The 20,398-nt window shown below is 37.0% G+C and overlaps 3 protein-coding genes across 5 annotated transcripts; all 3 read right to left on the bottom strand.

Annotated features, from left to right (window-relative positions):
- Positions 1 to 265: 265 nt before the first annotated feature.
- Positions 266 to 6,173, bottom strand: LOC135671780 (serine/threonine-protein phosphatase PP2A catalytic subunit-like). Its single transcript, XM_065179980.1, has 11 exons — positions 5,816 to 6,173; positions 4,492 to 4,548; positions 4,052 to 4,135; positions 3,834 to 3,905; positions 3,101 to 3,172; positions 2,868 to 2,908; positions 2,155 to 2,221; positions 1,290 to 1,481; positions 1,127 to 1,216; positions 935 to 1,042; positions 266 to 712 (listed from the first exon to the last, which is right to left on the bottom strand). Exons 1-11 carry the CDS (start codon positions 5,909 to 5,911, stop codon positions 647 to 649), a joined length of 945 nt encoding a protein of 314 aa, XP_065036052.1. The 5' UTR covers positions 5,912 to 6,173; the 3' UTR covers positions 266 to 646.
- A 640-nt stretch (positions 6,174 to 6,813) lies between these two features.
- Positions 6,814 to 13,239, bottom strand: LOC135671779 (uncharacterized). 2 transcript variants are annotated; one of them, XM_065179979.1, is made up of 9 exons: positions 12,932 to 13,239; positions 12,305 to 12,385; positions 11,783 to 12,184; positions 10,960 to 11,095; positions 10,678 to 10,840; positions 9,111 to 9,239; positions 8,593 to 8,787; positions 7,883 to 8,005; positions 6,814 to 7,731 (listed from the first exon to the last, which is right to left on the bottom strand). In XM_065179979.1, the coding sequence occupies exons 1-9, from the start codon at positions 13,083 to 13,085 to the stop codon at positions 7,636 to 7,638; spliced, it is 1,479 nt and encodes a 492-aa protein (XP_065036051.1). In that variant the 5' UTR covers positions 13,086 to 13,239; the 3' UTR covers positions 6,814 to 7,635. The 2 variants fall into 2 exon arrangements, with proteins under 2 accessions (XP_065036051.1, XP_065036050.1); XM_065179978.1 differs by having other exon boundaries at positions 12,305 to 12,397; positions 12,932 to 13,236.
- Positions 13,240 to 14,794: 1,555 nt separating this feature from the next.
- On the bottom strand, positions 14,795 to 16,902 carry LOC135671778 (non-specific lipid transfer protein GPI-anchored 14-like). Of its 2 annotated transcripts, none has more exons than XM_065179975.1 (3): positions 16,514 to 16,902; positions 16,331 to 16,420; positions 14,795 to 15,241 (listed from the first exon to the last, which is right to left on the bottom strand). In XM_065179975.1, the coding sequence occupies exons 1-3, from the start codon at positions 16,851 to 16,853 to the stop codon at positions 15,045 to 15,047; spliced, it is 627 nt and encodes a 208-aa protein (XP_065036047.1). In that variant the 5' UTR covers positions 16,854 to 16,902; the 3' UTR covers positions 14,795 to 15,044. The 2 variants fall into 2 exon arrangements, with proteins under 2 accessions (XP_065036047.1, XP_065036049.1); XM_065179977.1 differs by having other exon boundaries at positions 14,795 to 15,214; positions 16,514 to 16,900.
- Between the last annotated feature and the right edge of the window lie 3,496 nt (positions 16,903 to 20,398).

Below are 20,398 nucleotides of genomic sequence, written 5' to 3'. Positions count from 1 at the left end.
TATGATGGATATCATATAGTTTTACACTTATGATTAGAATCTAAAAAGTCTGAGGATAGAAATAACTGTCAGCTCCTAAGAGGCCATCAATGTCCAAACACAAACAGGTTCGAAATAAAAACGTACTAGTCAAATCGATAAAAAGTTATTTATAACATCAGACCAATGCTGCTTATAACATCAAATATTGGCAAGCCATACGACCAGAAGACGATATGACTACATTCTTAAGAAGATAACACCACAGAAGTGACCATTAAACAAATATAGAACTCTCAGCTAAATCTATGAATTTATCAAAGCAGATCCATAAGTTTAAATTTGCTCCCTTCTACAGCATGAAAAAGAAGCAAAAAAAGAAAAAAAAGATAACCAGAAAAAAGAAAAGAGCAAAAACAATGATACATGCTGCTCCACCGTCAACCTTGCCGCTTCCAACCCCAATGGAATCCACGACATGAAGAGATGAATAGCTTCCAACATCATTATACATCTACTCAGTCCAAATCACCACAGCCATGGATCTCAGAATAAAAGTGGCAAACTGATTGTACGATTCTAATGAGAAATGTCTGCGATCACAATGCCATTGTGAAAGCAGTACTTGCTGCAAGGAATCAGGAAAGTAACTTCTCCATTAGCTGATCTACAGGAAGTAGTCAGGAGTTCTGCGAGTCACGTCCGGCTCTCCTCTCCTGGGGGCAGGCTCAAACTGTGACGAAAGAAAGCTTGATCAACAACTGGTCATCTTTTTGAAGGAAAAAAGGTCAACATATATGTTCATCCAAAAAGCCAGCATGAGTTAGTAGAAGAATTACAGAACTTATGTGACAAATCAGGTCACATACAACTTGAGTAACAACAAAGGAACTTAACAAACTAAATCCCTCTCTCAAGCATAGAGAGAGAAAGAGAGAGAGGGGGGGAGATTCACCTGGATGAACGTATGCCCCTTGCAGTCATCGACTTCCAAGATTGAGGCCATATTACCACACCGATAGCAATAATTTGGTGCACTAAATATGGTGACCACCTTTTGGTCCTGTTTTAGGCCATAGGGATAATTCAGATTCTGGACCTCCAAAAGACAATGCAGAAGAATCATGATAATAACAAAAGTAGTTACATGTCCCCAGTTATATCCTTCCATGACTAGTTGATGAGCTCTTGCTATCAGCTTAAGATTATTGGTGTGGTTGAACTGCTCTGATATATCCTGGAAGGTTTCAGAAGTTTAGTAAAGAGAGGATCATTGCAACTACAAGAAAGCAGAAAGCACAGAATTATACTTGGCCAAAAGTATATCCAGCACCACGAGGGGAAATACCCCAACCACATCGGTCATCGGGGTCAGACCACAAAAGATCACACATAGGCCCCTCATGTGGAACCTCTTGAACACGATCAAAGTTACGTATGCTATCAAGGGTCTCAATAGATGGAGATAATCCACCATGTAGACAAAATATTTCAGATTCAACCTGCACAAGCATAATGAAAAGGTTTTCATAATTAGAGAGCAAACTTTAAAGGTTTTCATAATGAAAAAGGGAGAGTTAATGACACTATCAAAACTATCAGCAAGAAAAACATCATGAAATTAGTTGTGATGGAAAGAAGACTCCATATGTTGATCAATCCATAAAAGTTGTATGGAAGATAGACCACATAATACCGTGCAATACAGTACCCCACAGTAATATGCAATAAAGCGACAATCACAATAGAAGAAAATATGGGCTCTGCATGTTTTTCAACCACCAAGCTGACCACATTGCGAGAAAAAGTCTGAGTTGAAAAATACTCATTAATATAATATTAAGGTTCCAACACAATTTGACTGTTATGCTAGTATGAAATAATTTATACACATCAACAATTCCTTGGGAAGCATTTTTCTTATACATTTCACCTCCAATAGTAGCAATTGCATTAAATTCACATGTTGACATCATCCACAGAACAACAAAAGTTAATCATCCTCGTCTAATGAAGTATCAACAAGAACACTTCCAGAATTAGCATATTGAAACTTATACATCCAAATAAAAACCAAAACATCCACCAAATTATTAACAGGATAATTGAAAGATAATGATGTCAAGAATAAATATCCACTGCCCAAATCTATTAAGAAATGTTCAGAATACAGACCAGTGCTGTCAAGGGGAAATAATCAAATAAATCTGTGAAGATCTTCCAAACATTTGCATTACCATATCTGCCATCAAATAATGGAAGTAAAAAAGTTACAATTAAGTAGGACAAACAAATGTTAGAACAAGAACAAGGGGAAATTTCAGGGCAGAAGCCCAAGAAAATAAAAGTAGGTAGAGTGATATCAATAAAACTGAAGCATGCCTTTTGGATATTATATTTCCAACGTATGAGTCGTGGACTTTACATTTCTCAACGAAGATCCCATAAGGTACACATAGCTACCGTTTCAAAAATGTAATACAAGTAAAAAAAATCCCTTAAGAAATACAAACGTGTCAAACATAATAGTCAAACATAGCTACCATATCATATACAAATATTTAAATTTTCAAAGAACTCTTGCACAAGGACTATTTAAATTTCTCATCTCAATCAGCACATTATAATACATGCAGAAATGTATTGTGCTGGAAAGTCACTAACAGGTATCATGCCAAACCATGCTTGCATGGGCTAGGCCAATACATCGCCTGTGCCAGGTGGAACAAGGTTGGCAGCTAGCATGGCGTGGAATCATGTCATCATGGTTTTACCTCAAGCACAAATCAAGCACATAAGTGACTAGATAATGTCAATCCTGTTATGAAAGAGAAAAACTGGAATATAATAAAAGATGAAAAATAAATTCATAAAAGACGGGAACTTACTTTCTTAAACATTCATCATAAAATCCATAAACTTGGGTAATCTGCAATATTATACAATAATCTTCAGTTAAAATTTATCAGCAATACACTTAAGATTAAAAACAAAAAAAATCTAAAAGTCTTATTAACCAATATAATCTGTTTGCTTTGATCTATCCCTGATATATTCAACACAAGAGAAATAGACCTAAACAATGGTAAGCCACAAAAAAGAAATAGATAAAATGTTGTACCTGACGACTCTCATGGTTTCCTCTAAGAATGGTGATTCTCTGAGGATAACGCACCTTGAGGGCCACCAAAAGCTGGACATGTTAATCAACCAATGTGTTATCTCAAATATTCAATTAAGATGTAAAGTTAAAAAACAATCAATAAGCAGAATATTCTAAGAGAACTAAAGATGCACTATAGTATCCCAAACAAAACAATTTCATTCTTTCAAATTCAATATTTTGAGTCATGGCAAACATATATATATAAACATATATATATATATAAACATATATATATATATATATAAACATATATATACATACATACATATATATACATACATATATATATACATATACATACATATATATATATACATACATATATATATACATACATATATATATATATATATATATATATATATATATATATATATATATATATATATATATATATATATATATATGGCTCATGTATATGTACAATTAGCTCAGCCACAATGGCTCCAGCACATAGGCGATCTTTCCAGTGATCCATATCTACATTGAAGAAATATCTGGATAAAACAACAAATTCTGCCTACAACAAGTTTGATACCAAAAATATTCAGCCTAAAATCATACATTCTAATAAAAAACTGAGTATATGACATTGAAATGTAACAAATATACAAGAACAAGTATAACAACATTACAAGTAAACATAGCATTCTTGTTAACAACATAATCAGAACAGAGGCGCTCTTACCGTGACAGTTTCAACAGAATAGTACCCGCGGTCTACATAATCACCCATAAATAAGTAATTTGTATCTGGACACTAAAAACAATGAGAAAAGTGTCATCAACTACACAGCTAGACTGAGGATAGCAGCTTGTATAATTTACTGTTAGAAATCTAAATAAAGTTAATTCAGCATGTTTAAAAACCAGTTATTTGAGTTATGAAAAACATGAAAGAAGTACCTTTCCTCCAATTCGAAACAGTTCTGCAAGATCATGAAATTGCCCATGAATGTCACCACATATTGTCACAGGGCTCTTCACGGGCTGTAATTAAGTAGCTTAATCAATGGCCAAAATAATTCATCAATTGAAGGAAAGTTAAACAAAGGAATATGCCACCTATAATAGATCACAAGACACTTCGAGAGACAGAAACAATTGCACAAATACCAAAAAGAAACGAGCATCAATTGATATATAAAAACAGCATGACTCACATGTCAGAGCAGGAACATAAAATCAAAAAGGTCAATATACAGTCACACTGAACTCTTTATTCAAAAAGGTATCTAGACTCATCTTCACTAAACATGAATACAGAGAACATGAGGCTAAGCTGCTAACAGGTTTTACAAAAATTATCAAACATCACTGACATGCCACCAAGGTAATGCCTTTACCTGGACATTGCTTTCTTCCATCAATACCTCTTTGGCCTTCTCACACAATACTCTAACCTATACCACAATACCAATATTAAAAGTTGAAGGATAAGTTGACAATAAATGGCAACTGAACCAATTCTAGCTATAAATAATTGTCAGGAGTCAGAGATGAATGAATATTGTATAAAATTGAAAAAAAAAAAAAATAATATGTCCAACATTTTTATACAATTTTTCTTAAAGCTTTTATCAGCAAGGAAAAAGAAAGAATTCATAGTGTGATACAAGGAGTTTGCTGATACATTTCAGACAGCCAAGCACCACATATCCATATGCAGATCTAAAGATTCATACAAGGTAGCAACAGGTTTAGCGTACAATTCATACAAGGAAGCAAGAAGTTTAGTGACAAGGGAAAGTGTATATTGAGCATGGTTATCTATAAAATTTTGAAGAATTTAGCACAAGAGCATTTATTGAGAAAAAAAAAGAGACATAAAGATTGGTCGAGAGATCTAGAAATAATGATAATTTTGAAAAATCTATATTCAATGTAGAAGGACTAGAAGAGATATAACTGAGGCTAAATATAACGAATTTAATATGATTCCATAACAAAGAAGAAAATAATTTGTTGAGAATGGCATAAATGAGTTGAAAAAGACATTAATTATACAAACTGCTCTATAATCACACCATAGATATCCTAGTTTTAGAATTTGGAAAACGAAAAATAATGCAGAATATAAAAGATGATGTGAAATTTGGGACAGATGAGACAAGAACTTTTCACACGTAAATAAGAAAAATAGACAAACTATTGCTGTAATTTGATTGACACACAAAGTTTTCACCCGTTCTGAAGAGTCTGCAATCTCTTGCTCTCATTTTCAATGCCAAAGTAGCACAATGTGGATTCTCTGTCTTTAAAATGCATGGCTGTCGTGAATTTTACCAATAGCTTAGGAATTATGTGATACAAAAACAAAATTATCAGCTGTGGAGTATGGATGACAATCTTAATTTCCCCCATTGAGTATACTACTATATTGCCGTACCAAATCAATCATAAATCTCCTTTATGAGGTAAATAAAGAACTAATATATATTATTTATAAAAAGAACTCGGATCCGACCCAGCTTATAAACTCTTCCACCTCTGAATCGAATTAGAAACGTCAGCCACAGAATGTGATACCAGATCTGCGCCAGAGACCCTTTCCAACAGTGAAACAAACATACCAAACAAGATCCTCGAGATCCACGTGGATTCGAGGATTTAAGGAAGGAACCAGCAAAGGCAACCACCCACAATCGAAGAGACTAAGGAAACGCAAACCTCTTGTTCGGAGAGCGGTTTGCACTGCATGAGCTGCGCGATCTGCTCCTCCAGGTTCCCATGTGAGTTGGGCGCCGGCACCGCCTTCGCGCTCATCCTCTCTCTCTCTCTCTCTCTCTCTCTCTCTCAAGACGCCACGAATAAGGAAGCCCTAATCCTAGATTTCCTCCTCGCCTCCGGGATCCAAACCCCTCCTCCTTTCTTCCTCGCCAACAAATCTTTCCGTCTAACGCGAGAGACCGCGAAAGAGGTGGGAAATTACCGGAGATCAAAGGAATTAAAGAGGAAATCTTTCGATCTGCCGCCCTTTTAATCGTCGCGGAGAGGAATTTTTCGGAATCAAAAATTTGCCGCTGGAATCGGCGGGGATTAGCTGCTCATCCCGAATCAGCGTTCGGAGATATAAGATGATGTGGTAAAATCCAACTAGAGATCGAGATACCAAAAGTGGGTCCCGATCGTTGCATTTGGATTTGATTGGTCTATTACTCGCGAAGGCTGTCGGCAACGCAATTGCCAAAGAAAGGGCGTTAAATTATTACCACACACACAGAGTATATATATATATATATATCATTGTTAATGATATAAATTATATCATTGTTAATGACATGTTAATGATATATATATCATTGTTAATGACATGTAAATGATATATCATTGTTAATGATATATATATATATATATATCATTGTTAATGACATGTTAATGATATAAATTATTACCACAGAGTATATATATCATTGTTAATGACATGTTAATTAACATTAAATGGATAATTTGTGTTTGCCCTTTAAGTTTAAGTTTAGAAAATAATTAATCAAGTAATAGGTGTATGAGGTGTTATTATATAACCTACTAAATAAGAAATTTGGTCAGTTTAAGTTTAGAAATAAAATCATCTTTTCTTATTTCATGACATATATAGCTTCTACATACATACATACATATATATATATATATATATATAAGAGCTTATTATATAACCTACAATCAAGTGAACAATAAAAGTTTACATAAAAGAGCATAATTGTATTCTCACCTTTGTTCTTTTTGTTTGCTCTATGTTCTCTCTTGCTAGATTACATATCACAATCTAATAGGCTGAAGAAATACAAGCATTTGTTATACTTCCTCACCTTCAATCTCTGCTATCAACAAACAAGGCAACCAAATTGGAGAAAATCCAAATAACTCTTGCCTCTATTGTGCTCATTCTTGAGTCTTCAACCTCATTGCAAACCCCTTGAAGACTCGACTGAATGGGAGTTCTTTTTGCACTTAAGCTGATCTTGAAGCAGGAAATGCAAAATCTGAGAGATCTAGATCAAGATTTTGGAGGTGGAGCAGAACAATAGCAGAAAAGATTACCATATTTTTCATGGATCAACGAAATTGAATATTGTTTTTTGTCGTTCTTCAGGGAAGCTACAACAGTGGCATCTTTGGGTGACACTTTGAACAGAATTTGTAATCCAAGGAAAACGATCCATGCCTTTGAAGTTGCAACTCTTTCATGTGCAGCTTATGGAAGGCTAATGGTTATCAATTGCTTCGGTTGATTAAAAAATTCCAGAAGCAACTTTCCTGACTATCTACTAGCAGATTGAACTTTATTTTGCCACAGGAAGAAACCCTCCTGGCAGTTATCCATTGTCAAAGAGGAGACTTTCTAAGAACTTGCAAAAGTCTTCTTCATGTCTATCCATGACTACTTCCGCAAGTCATTCTTCGTGTTGTCCATGGCTGCTTCAGTTGCATTGAAGCATACAAATTTGAAAATGTTAATATAAAGACGATCAATCTCTTTGTCGTCAATGTCAATGAACTGAAAGTTGAAGGTAATTGGAATAGTCAATCCCATTTAACCGCACACAGCATAATATATGTTCTGGTAGTTCTTCAGGTTTGTTTCCCTGCACAAAAAAGAAATTGCTTCCCTTAGTGCTTCAATTAATGTTAACATGCAGAAACCTCTGACATTTTAAAGGTAGTAGTCTATTGTTTGTTTTTTATAGAAGTACACATGCAGATCTCACAAGTTAGGGCTAAACATGCAAGAGTTACCTGTATCGTTAGGCCAAAATCCAATACACACAGCTTCAGCCTGTCAAGAAATGTTTCAAATCCTTTTCTGGATATGTAACTAAATCTATGCATGTCCAGATCAATCTCAAAGTAATTTTTACCCTGCAAATGATGCATCACAACAGCAACATTAGAACCATGATATCAAGTATTCGTATAGTAAAATTTGGTCTCCCTGTCGCAAGCAGTTGTTATCAAGCTTCAGGTAGAAAAAGTCTTGATAAAGAAGCAAGGTCTCGAATAAAGCAAACTTAACCGCACTTTAGTAAATTGGAGCAAGTGTGTTTTGTAAATTTCTGGTGTTTTGGTACTTGTCATATCATTTAATATCCAATTTACATTGGCAGAACAATAAAGATGGTGAACTTGAATCTAGATTATGCATCAATGACAAAAGTTAGAAATCACATAGGGTAACTCAGCTTAATAATCTAATATTTTACTAATATTGTATCTTCAACATCTAATCAGAAATATAAGAAGTGGAGAACCATTTTTACTGCATACCGAGAAAGCATTCTTGCAACTTAAACCTCTAAAGCTAAAATAGCAATGGATAGACTTCACTACTGTACCATGCCTGACCTCTTCTTAAAAAGCATATAGTATTGACAACTAAGATCACTAAGAATGAGGTGGATCTTAAAATAATATGATTCTATTTAATTTTCAAACGGGGATCAATTTACCAGGTAGAAATCATGCTGAGGACGAGAGAGAACTGGCTTCTCATTGTATGCATGCATAAGCTTCCTCTCAGCACTGCTTAAAGGAAGATCCTCCATATTTGCAACATGACCAAGTATTTTTAACCTTTCTCGAAAGGGAACCAGTGTATCCATAGGAAAACCTCTGACCCTTTCTACCTCATCATCAATTAGCCTCTGTCAAGAAAGAAATATAAAAGCATTTAAATACTGTAAAGAAATCGCTTGGATGATTAGGCATAAAGGAAAAAAATGGCATTATTATATTTCCTCTGACAGCATAAGCACAGCTTTGAAAAAATACAAATAAAAATGTATTAACCAACCAAGCAAAAGTATACAACCATACAAGGATGGGTTGGGTGAACGAATGAATGGTTGATTGAGTTCCAATAATAAGTATTATATATACATATACAGATGCAATTTACACAACCATAGCACAAGTGCTAGTAAATATATGGATTAAAAACCAATGTGCTGAGCGAAATTGATCATACTCTAATATTCTCCAAGAAATGAGATGGAAGTTCCTTCGTGTAGCCTTCAGACAGCCTAAAATATAAGACGAAGCACAATCCTTCACCATCATTTTCACTCTGAAAAATAGTAGCAGGATAGAGTGGAACCTGTCACAGACATGACAAATCTGGAAGATCAGGTGACTACCATAAAAACTTGTAGAAATGATATAAAGTAATAAGGAAATAGTACGGTTCTTTAAGATGCAAGATGTCAAGTAATTTTTTTCTCATTTTGCATTTCAGCCTTGGTACAACAGTTGCAACCAGGGAGACCATGGTGCAAGTCATGAAAATAGAATATAGAGAGATAAGGCTGTGTACACTGACACTACCCAGATCCTGCATTGATGGAAGCCATTGACACTCCTTTTCTTTTGTGTGTATCATTCTGGGTAACATGTGCAGAAAGTTGATATGTTCAGGCTGAACTAAGATGATCATCTTGTAGAAACCACAATGAACCATATGGCAGAATATCTAAACCTGGCTGAGCAAATTTAGAAAATGATTTGGAAACTTCAACTTTGAGGCACCTCCTTAGAGTTAGTAAAATAAATCAGGATCGACGGTCAACCAGATCAGCTGAATTGCTAATCCTACCTGTCGCATTAACATGTCACTATCCTTTTTCCTGGCCCCATAAGTACCTAAATAGGTGCTGGACAACTCACTGCTTTTCTTCAATGTATATGGTTTATTTCAAATTCCTGGCCCCACAAGAACCTAAATAAGTGCTGGACAACTCACTGATTTTCTTCAACATTATAACCAGTAAATTTCTTCTTTTATATAAATCTTCACATACTTAATATTTTCTATGCATTCCAAACACGCTGTTGGCATGCCTATTTCTTCTGGAGACTTGGATAAATGAAATGATGTAGTCAAGCACTAACTAGAAGTAGGAAGCATGATTTAATGAGAATAAGGACTAGAAAATTCTGCCTAAGCTGGTTGCAAAATTTTATGGTTCTTTTGAATAACAAGGAGAATGTTGCTACCCTAACAGGCTCAGTCAATACTTTGGTCCTTGTAATATTTTCCTTGCATTGTGCTTCAAAATTGACATTGAGAAGATACATTCTGCATCCACCATTGTCAAGTTGATTAAACTTTAAAGATCAATTTACATGTGCAGAAAACTGGAACAGAAGCAATGATGTCTCACACATGCACAAAGAGAGTTCGTGTCAATAACAAACTATTTTATTATAGCTTGTATATTGTAGCTGCAACATGTTATGCCTGGACAGAAGAGCTTAAAAACTATACCTGTGCTCATATGAAAGGTAAAAATAACATGTCTTATAAAGCAGTTAAAATATGCTCTAATATCTTAGGTTACTCCAAGTTACTTTGATCATTTCCACAGTCAGAGAAACCATACTCCTGGCTGTGTTTCATTTGAGCCATTAACTAGTATAAATTGGAAAAAAAAACAACTTAGCAATGTCCTGTTTTCAAACATGACAACAAACAAACATCTTGATAGTAAAATTAATGTGGTTTTTGTACTTCCAGTAAAAGTGGCTTTGGTATATACCTGAATGTTAACTACAAGAATAGGTGGGAACTTGCTTGATGGATTTAAAACAGGAAGTTCCACAAATCGAGTGATGTGATTAATTTTCTGCTGGCATAGGTAGACATCAACACCAAATGGACAATATGCTGGATAATTTGGAGCAAAATCTTTCTTCTTATCCCTGGCAGCAGATGCAAACTAATGTAAGAATTCAGTCACATGTATAGTTTGTCCAACATTGAGTTATAGCATGCATGTTGAATTCTATAGATGTCAAAATGAAAAATCAACAACACCTACCTAAAGTAATGCCCACCCCGAACTCTGAATATACTGGGCTCAATGTGTGACCAGCTATCAAGCATTTTCTTCTCTAGCAAGCAGAACGGGACCTGAGATCCTGCTAGTGGCTTTTCAAGGAAGGCCTTTGCAGAAACTTAATGCAAACAAAAGATAGCAAGTCAGAAAATTACATGATACAATGAGAAGCCCACAAAAGATTTGTAATCTCATGAGTTGGGCACTCTCCTCAAGTTGTTAAGAAAATTTAAAAAAAAGTAATGATTTTAGTGAGGAATTCTCCAACCCACATAGTTCAACTAGTATATCTGAAATTCACTTAGTATACATCAGAAAAGATGGAAAATAACTGACTCGATGGTCAAATTACTAACAAGATAACACGAACTAAGAAACTTTAACTTCCAAGAAAGCCACAAGGAACCCCCTCAACAGTAAGGTTTAGATATAATACAATCCAATAGACAAGATCTAGAACAAGTGATATCTGAAACAAAACTTTAAAGGGAGCAATAGTGCAAGGAAGGCCTACAAACAGTAGCATGGATTGGATAAGGGACACTTCAGGAGAATTATGAAGGCAAGTCAAGAGTGGGGTTCAACAATTATTTAACGATGATTTTTTTATATTTTCGGAATAAACATAGGAATTTTGACAATTTTAATTGTTGAAGATCTTGCTCTCATATATCTCCCTCAAAGACAGGCTCCAATTGTTCCATGCAGAAACCAGTATAATATAAACTTGAAAGTTGGAGAAGGTTGGTACTATATTATGGAGAAACTAGCATCCAAATGAAAAAGTGAGGGTAATTATACTGACATAATGTTGATGTAGCATGTGCTTCCCCTGACTTCCGCTTGAAAGAAAGCTTCAAAGAAGCCTTTTTGGCCGAGTTTGGTGGACTGGAGCTTAGGGCTTTTCGCTTTTCAACTGTGGATGTTGTGACGACAAGGAAAGGCAAACAATTGTTTTGCAGAATACCACAACTGTCCAATATCCCGTCATCACCCTGACCAGCATTTTCGTCCGCAGAAGTGACTGACACATCCTCATGACTCACAGAGGCTATCACAGTATTCTCCAAGTTCACCGAAGCCTGATCCCATAATTTTCGTCCATTCTGCTTTTGGTCAAAAGAAGAGATGGATGAAGCATTTGGGTTGACGACTCCAAGATTGTCATCTTTAGAAGACGAAGGGCTCGTTATGACTGCAAGATTGCCTTTAGAAGGCAAAGGCAGGGCATGAAAATTTGAATACGCTTAAAGAAAATAGCAGATAACATCAATTGTCATCCGATTTCATTAAAAAAATCATTCCGAAATTCAAATGTGCAACATACCATCCTGAACGCTCTGGAAATCCTCTTCATCTGATTCTACCACAGAGAAAGTGTCAAACCATGCTTCCTCGATGCTCCCGGCTGATGCCATAGCTTCAATTTAAGCAATGACCAAAGTTAGACTCACCAAAAAGATTGCTCACCTGAATAATGACAACCCTTACAAACAATATCTCAAAAAAGATTAGAACAGTATGAAGTAAGTCCACGAATAAGGTTGAAGATAATATATCACGCCGAGGTATGTATTTCAAAACGCAGGATCTGAGTCACGATCATTGACATCAACCTATCAAACTGTGTATGATTGCAGCAGAGACAATCACAACTTCCATCCATCAATCTAAAAGATAATCTTCCTCGCTCCAACATCTCAACTTGGATCAAAATATTATTTCTATTAAAACTTTATTACCATTAAGAACTGAAATTAAATGGTTTCTTTTACTCTAGCACGATCTACTTCGGGGCCTAAAAAATTATCAATAAAACCCTCAAAACAAGGGGGCCAAAATCCCATCTTTGCAAACAAAACCAGCTTAAACCACATAAGGGATTACTGGTCTTTTTTGCCGAAGGCAACCGCATGATACACCAAAACACAAAGAAAAGGAGTCAAGTCGGCACCTTGAATCACGGGATCGGCTTCGTCGATCCTCTCCATCGTCCTCCGCGTCGACGCCCGCCGCCTGATCGTCGTCCTCCGCCGCCGCCGCGTCCCTCCCGGCGATCTCCGCCGCCCTCCCACGCAACCACCCGGCCTCGAGACGCACGACCCCATCCCTGTCCCACTGACTGCCTCTTCCTCGCTCCTCTCTTAGAATCGAAATGTTGGGGCCTGCGACGCGTCTCCGAGATCGCGGAAGGAGAATAGCGGGCGGACGAAGCGAAACCGGGAGTTCTAACTCCCATTGGCAACGCCATCATGACGAGATATAGTTACTTTACATACACATTAAACTCGATTAGCTCAACAACGGCTGGAGAGACGGGCCATATGCGGGGGAGGCGACACACATTAACCTACCGTTCTCGAGCTCGTGGGCCCCAACGCATTACTCCATTCACAAACTAGGTAGAACGTTAGGTTCGAGGATGCAGATTGGAAAACATTCGTTCACTCTTTTACTCACCAACCTACCCTTCCTCTGATAGGCGAATTAATGGGGCCTTGCGGGCCCCGACGATTTCCTGCAATTGTGAGCCAGGTGGAAACTGGGTTCCGTGACGGTGATCCACACGCTATCATGTCATATGTTTCGGTGGGCGTTGTTGCATCACGCTAGGAGTCTATGAAATGTAGCGTATTTGCGTGGGAGGACGACACACGCGATACATTGAACACGGACTGTGTCTTCGTTAATGTGCGTCTCTCATCTCTTTCGATGTTCTTGGCACACTTTTGTTGACCGCATTGCTCATACGTTCCTTTGATTTGATGTCGCAACAGCCGGTGAGGGAGTGCCGTGTTGATAAACTTCAAAGTCGGAATCCACTCAATATTCTACTCATACAATTTCGAGTTAATTTACATATTTATTCTAACTTGTAATATTACCATTAAGAACTGAAATTAAATTGTTACTGATATAATTATATATTTATAATTGTATGAATATCAACCCACTCAATATACTCAAATATTATACCTGAAGGCGATCATGAGAACTTTAGCGAACAATGACAACTAAGTGAAGAGTAAAGCAAAAGAGTATTATTGAAGGTTTTGGAGAGCGGAGATAATTGTATAGTTTTGATGATTATTAAATGATGACTCTGTACCGTAAACGTCATAAATACTGCTTTATAATAGAGCAGTAGAGCTCTCTATCGTCATCACTCTACATCTGTCACCACTGATGGCATTTACCATCACCAATTAGAATATTAAAATTATATTTTTTATTTTTTTTGTTTTTATTAGTAAAATTAATGTCATCAAGGTAAATAGACGTAGATGTTTTCCATTTGTAACTATAAGAATGTCAATATAATTTTTTAAAGTGTAATGATCGAAATACTAAAGGTAACTAATTAAACCAGCGCTATAATTTCAGTGAATCTTTTCTCAATTTGTTCCTCTTTATTTCTTTTATTCGATATGTCAAAGTTCATTTTATCCTATTTTTTTTCAAACTGTATCAGATTTAAAATAAGGAAGAAGTTTGATCTCATGAACACTTGGAAGTAAATCTTTTTAGTTTCCCATAAAGGTTTCACAAAATCCAATTTTCATTCGAACAATTAATTCAAGACTTTCATGATACCGTATAATAAAATCTCATTGATACTCAAGTCAATATTTTTCATATGATTTAGGGTAGCTTGGAAACATTAAAAAAAAAATCCTCATTTATAACATTTATTCTTTGGCCAGTATCAAACTTAAATATCATAATCATTTCACTGTTGATGATAACTACATCAAAAAAAGATTAGTAGTGTCAATAGCTTAAGTAGGGTGCTTTCTATCAGAAAAAAAAAAAAAAGGAAAAAGCAAAAATTAATCCACATATTTATCTTGGACACACCTCGGTCTACAACATCAATGCTTAACATTGTTTGTTCAAACAAACTAAACTCATGCCAGCAACTTAGAACACAGATTATGAGCTAAAGGAAACTAAAGATTGATAGATCTTGACAATCCAATGAGAATAGAATGGAAGAAGAAATTTGCAGTCCCTCTTAGGTATCGGTGGCAGACAGACTCGTCACCACCATGCCTTCATTTAATGCCCTAGACCAGGGTGGCAACGAGGAGGAGAGGGGTCACCCAAACGCCACCCACCACCAACCCCAACCACTTTGTGCCCTCAACATACCTACTGCATCTTCCACCATTAATTCTATGGCCACTGCTGGTGGTGGAGGAGGATGTGGCCGGCGTCGCCAGTGAGCCATCTGGTGCTGCATGGAAGCAGCACATGCGTATCACTACTCTTTCCAAGATGAGGAGAGACGAGAGCATGCAAGCAAAAACATATCAGACCATACAGAGCACAAGCTTCTGGCAAAGTGAGGAGATAGATGAGGATGAAAGAATAATGACCCTATATGTCATGGCAAGATACATGACAAGATTGTTTGAGGTTCTCATTCCTCTTCTTTTATTTTGCTTTGCATCATTAATCATGTATGGCTAGACCTATCTCAAGAACTGTTATATTGTTCATATGTATGTACATAAGTTGATGGATGTTGATCCTTGCAAATGGGATGGATTCATATTAATTCCATTGTGGACCCAAGCTATGCAACCTACTTTTGTCACCAATTAATGTCAGATAATATATATTATTATCAACAAGACAGTGATTGGTTCAAGAAAATTAGAAAGGATATTAAATACTGATTTGGCACTATTCCATTTCTTATGCTAAATACATAACATACAAGAGATAAACTTCCTTTTATTTATATTTGCCACTAAAACTCAGTCTTTTTCATGTTGAAATATAGACATGTCTTTTAGTTACTGTGTCAAAGACATTTTTTAATCAAATTTTCATTAATTCCAACCTCAAGTTATCATATTTTTTATACAAAGTAGTTTAATAACTTGCACAAGAACACTCAAATAATGAAATTAATTTAATGAGCACTGATTCTACCACATGAAGTTGTTGAAACTTTACTATAATGTCAATCAATTGCATGCCAACATACAATTAATGAATTGATAGAGAAAAAAGTACACAGAGTCATCCACTTGCTCTAATCTATTATATGATGGTGAGTTCTAATGTGCTCATTTATTTGCTCTTCACAACCTAATAGCCAATCCCATCTTCTAAATCTTCATTAGCCTACTGGTTTTGTCAGACCATTCATCAACTAATACTCGCTTGATTATACCCATCACATATCAGCCTTGTGATTGGAGACAGTGAAGCAAGTGGCTCTCTAATCATGAGGGTTTATTCTGGGTAGATTACTTTGGGTGTGTTTTTGTCAGCTAATGAACTCTACGTAGGTAGTAGAAGAAGGGGGAGATGGCTTTAAGGAAACAGCATAATAGTATACCATGGCCGCTGCTTGCATTTCCTTGGTTTGCCTTCCCAAACTGCTCGAAGATCTGAGCTTCCTTCGAGTGTGGCGGTAGGTGAAGAAGCTCTGCACCATGATCAGAGTTAGAAGCGGAAGAGAAGGATTAAGAAGAACGAAGAGGAACGCATCAGCCATGAACTGTACGTGTACTGCACTTACCGGGGCACTCGGAGATGTTGGAAGATGCATGGCATACGGTGGGCAGATTCATGGCGAGGGTGGCGTTGAACGTGATCCCGAGGCCGGGCTCGTTGCGGTCCTTGATGAGGACGCAGAGACACGTCCGGTTCTTGGAGAGGATCTTGCTGAGGCCGTCGCAGCAGTCCGGAGTTGGCGCCTTTGCTTGGCCCTCGACGTAGGTGAGGCAGGTGGCGAGGCTGACGAGCGTGTCCTGGCAATTCGCCTTGTCCTGGGCGAAGTCCGAGCTGCCGAAGCTGGCGCAGCAGAGTAGCAGTACAAGAAGGAAAGGCAATCTGGAGGAGAAGGAGAAAGTTGCCATGGAGTGGGACTGGAGATGAGGAGGAGAAGAGGTGGGGTGGGAGTATAAAGGAGTGAGAGAGTTGGAGTGGCAATTAAGAGAGGTTAACCAAGGTTGGTAAGTGCATGCTTCAGACAGATGGAGTTAAGGAGAGGGTGGTGGAATGCATGGGCCATTTTGGCTGTGGATTAAGACCTGCTTTCTGGATTAATTAATTGGTCTGTCAAATTAATTGACTGTGTGTATTAGAGAGAGAGAGAGAGAAAGACTGTGTGCGTCACTCTCTATGTGTGAGAAAGATTATATTGTGTCTGTGTGAGATATATAGATAGATAGAGATCTATGGAGAGAGAAGGGGGCACGTTGATACAGTAAAGGATAGAGCGACAAGAGGGGCGCAACATACTGCGAGGAAAAGGATGGGTACAACTTGCATGCATGATTTCATAATCTCCTTTATAAGCTATTGTTTGTTTGGTAAAATCAAATTTAATTAGCTTATAACTTTATTCCAAAAAAAAATTGCATAAATGATCAGAATGCATCTAAACTAAACTTATATGATATGAAATAGTGTTCCTTTTGTTTTCTCTTATTTCTCGTGGAGAAAGTTGATGACGTATTAATTATCTTAATGAATGAGGTATCGTCAAGATGTTTCTGAAATTTTTGAAGGACCTACACGAAGAATGAGGTCAATGAAGGTTTTATTGACTCGATCCATTCGATAATTAAGTTAGTAAAATAATTTTTTAAATGATTTTATTGTCCTCATTTATTATGTTATAAATGAGGTTTTATTGATCTCATTTATTATGTTATAAATGATATTTTATATTAGGTAGGAGGGAAGAAAATATTATGTAAGGACGAAAAAATAATATAAAATTATTTTCATTTGACCTCTTATCTATTTACACACAAAAAGACAATCTATAAATATTTTATTTAGATTTATACTTATGTGAGCAATCAAAGAGGTCAATCTTATCCAATTTGATTGTTATATTTATAACCAAATGTTGAATGATGATTGATCAATAATAATTCTCTTATTCATATTGATTTATAAAGCTTTGACTTCTTTTTATGTATCATTAAATTCTTATATATATATATATATATATATATATATATATATCATTGGAGTTATAATATTAATTATGCTAAAAATTAACTATATTTTTAATGCAACAACATATATGCAAGTTTTTTAGTTTTGTGAACTATCACCAACTAATATCCATTTAAAAAAAAAAGTGAATTAGAGAATGTAAAAGAAATATAAAAAAATTACTTTCCTTTGACAAATTCGAAATAGGAGTTTTTTTGTCAAGTATGAAGTATCCTTTCATGGGATCCCAAATAAGACAGTGTTCATTAGCCACAAAGTATAGAACGAGCACAAACTATTTAAGATAATATTGGCATGTTCAGTAAAACTTCATTGAGGCTCTAATTAGATAAGATGAGTAGATTATAATTAGTGGTATGAATGAAAATGGAAGAAATGAAATTATATCTTGTAGCTCAATTTTAATGTCAAGATGACATTTCATTAAGCTTAAGCCAAATTTATTAAAATCATCCTTATAAATGAACAATAAATATCCCTCTATTGCTCTATGTATTGTCAAATAATTACTTGGGTCTCAATCCATCCTAACTGTTGATTGGGTTGGGATAAGATTCACATTCTATTATTTAAATTGGTGCTCGACTTGATCTAACTATTGCATTAATTATGCATTAATATGCCATCCACCACCAACTACATGTATGTCTTCAACATTAGCCACTGAATCATGAAGGGAAATTTCCTACATGTAATCATCATATCATGTAGTTAGTACCCAAAAAAAAAAGGTGGATTCTCAAGTCATTTTTTTGCAGTAAGTATTTTTTTATATTTCTATTCAAACATATTTAAGCATATAAAAATATAACATATATATTTTTTATTGATGATGCTGATAAAGTCAATAATGTGCATAGAAAAGTCTCAACATATATATATAAGGATGTACACAGTAAGAGAATCCACTATAGGAATCCTTGGAATGGCTTCCATGAGTTCTCCATCACGCACACACCTTGCCTTCACCATCCTCCTATCTGTCATCCTTCTCACATCGTCTACTGCTGCTGATGAAGATAGAAAGGTAACCCTAGTCATGTCAGATTACATCGATATTTAGGTGGAGGATTTGGAATGTACTGTTCCATTTGCATGCAGATTTATGTTGGATATATGGGAGATCACACCTCGTCAATGTTCTCGACCGAGGCTCTCCATCTTAATCTACTTGGTCGAGTACTCGAGGGCTGGTAATTCTCTCTCGCGGAAGATGAAATCTCTTGACATGTCAAGCACATGAAGAACAACACTATGTTTCGTGGTGCAGTTCACCCAGAGAGTCTTTGATCTATAGCTACACGAAGAGCTTTAGTGGACTTGCAGCGAGACTCACTGCCAAAGAGAAGAAAAAGCTTGCTGGTACGCCTGAGGAAAGTTGAGATTAGTATCTGTTTCCATAGCTACTGAGATCACGCTCTATTACTGCGTCGAATTTGTTGCAATGGAGGGTGTGGTGTCAGTGTTCCCCGGCAGAACGCTAAGACCTCGCACAACGAGATCATGGGATTTCCTGCGCTTCTCTCGAACCGTGAACCGGAATCCTCCTCTGGAGAGCGACGTCGTCGTCGGCATGATTGATAATGGAATCTGGCCGGAATCCGACTCTTTCCATGACGAAGGGATTGGACCTCCTCCACGTAAATGGAAGGGTGCCTGTGTGAATCTCAAATGCAACAAGTACGCATCTCTTCTCGCTCTGCGTGCTTAATCCGATTGTGCTGTGTCAGCAAAATCAATGGGGCTCGATTCTACAACAGCTACAAGGATGCCTCGCACGAAGCCTCTCCACGCGACTTCGACGGCCATGGATCCTATACTTCCTCCACCGTCGCCGGTCGAAGCGTTCGTAACGCCTCGCGGGTGGCACCGCGAGAGGAGCCGTGTACAAGGGCTGCGCGACGCAGGACATCTTGGCCGCCTTCGACGACGCCATTGCCGACGGGGTGGACATAATCTCCCTGTCACTCGGCTACGCCTGGGTGCAGGATTACTTCGAGGACGCGATGGCGATCGGTGCGTTCCACGCGATGAAGAAGGGGGTGCTTACGTCGGCCGCAGGCGGAAACGACGGCCCCGACCGTGGCCAACGTCGCTCCGTGGATGCTGGTTTCAGCGGCAAGCACCATTGACAGACGCATCATAGACAAACCGGTCATAGGATCAGAACAGAGCCCCATCGAGGTAAAAGCCATACATCCATGTCTTCCTCAAATTCATCTTATTTCGACGACGTGACCATGTTCTGACTTCTTCCGTAAGGGAGCTTCTATCAACACCTTCCCCACCGAGAAGAGGTCATACCCCTTTATGTTCTTGGGAAATTGAAGCTTTCCACCAACGTAATCCTCCTGTTATCTATCCATCCTACTTGGACCTTCCATAGACCCTCTTTACGATCCATTCTTGCAATAACTTGCAGGCAATGCGA

Source organism: Musa acuminata, chromosome BXJ1-4, assembly GCF_036884655.1.
Source record: "Musa acuminata AAA Group cultivar baxijiao chromosome BXJ1-4, Cavendish_Baxijiao_AAA, whole genome shotgun sequence".
Classification (NCBI taxonomy): domain Eukaryota; kingdom Viridiplantae; phylum Streptophyta; class Magnoliopsida; order Zingiberales; family Musaceae; genus Musa; species Musa acuminata.
Note: the sequence above shows the minus strand (reverse complement) of the source record. Positions and strands in the feature narration are given on the sequence as shown.

What these genes read in the sequence shown, in the direction of transcription:
- LOC135671780 (XM_065179980.1), bottom strand. Translation starts at nt 5,911, where the DNA reads ATGAGCGCGAAGGCGGTGCCGGCGCCCAACTCACATGGGAACCTGGAG. An exon ending in TGGAAGAAAGCAATGTCCAG is followed by an intron (nt 4,136 to 4,491) that starts GTAAAGGCATTA and finishes ACTTAATTACAG; the next exon opens with CCCGTGAAGAGCCCTGTGAC. An exon ending in ATTCTGTTGAAACTGTCACG is followed by an intron (nt 3,173 to 3,833) that starts GTAAGAGCGCCT and finishes TAACATGTCCAG; the next exon opens with CTTTTGGTGGCCCTCAAGGT.
- LOC135671779 (XM_065179978.1), bottom strand. Translation starts at nt 13,085, where the DNA reads ATGGGGTCGTGCGTCTCGAGGCCGGGTGGTTGCGTGGGAGGGCGGCGG. An exon ending in AGCCGATCCCGTGATTCAAG is followed by an intron (nt 12,398 to 12,931) that starts GTGCCGACTTGA and finishes CTTAAATTGAAG; the next exon opens with CTATGGCATCAGCCGGGAGC. An exon ending in CGGGGTGGGCATTACTTTAG is followed by an intron (nt 10,841 to 10,959) that starts GTAGGTGTTGTT and finishes ATCTGCTGCCAG; the next exon opens with GGATAAGAAGAAAGATTTTG.
- LOC135671778 (XM_065179975.1), bottom strand. Translation starts at nt 16,853, where the DNA reads ATGGCAACTTTCTCCTTCTCCTCCAGATTGCCTTTCCTTCTTGTACTG. An exon ending in CAACATCTCCGAGTGCCCCG is followed by an intron (nt 16,421 to 16,513) that starts GTAAGTGCAGTA and finishes ATCATGGTGCAG; the next exon opens with AGCTTCTTCACCTACCGCCA. An exon ending in AAATGCAAGCAGCGGCCATG is followed by an intron (nt 15,242 to 16,330) that starts GTATACTATTAT and finishes TGGAAAGAGTAG; the next exon opens with TGATACGCATGTGCTGCTTC.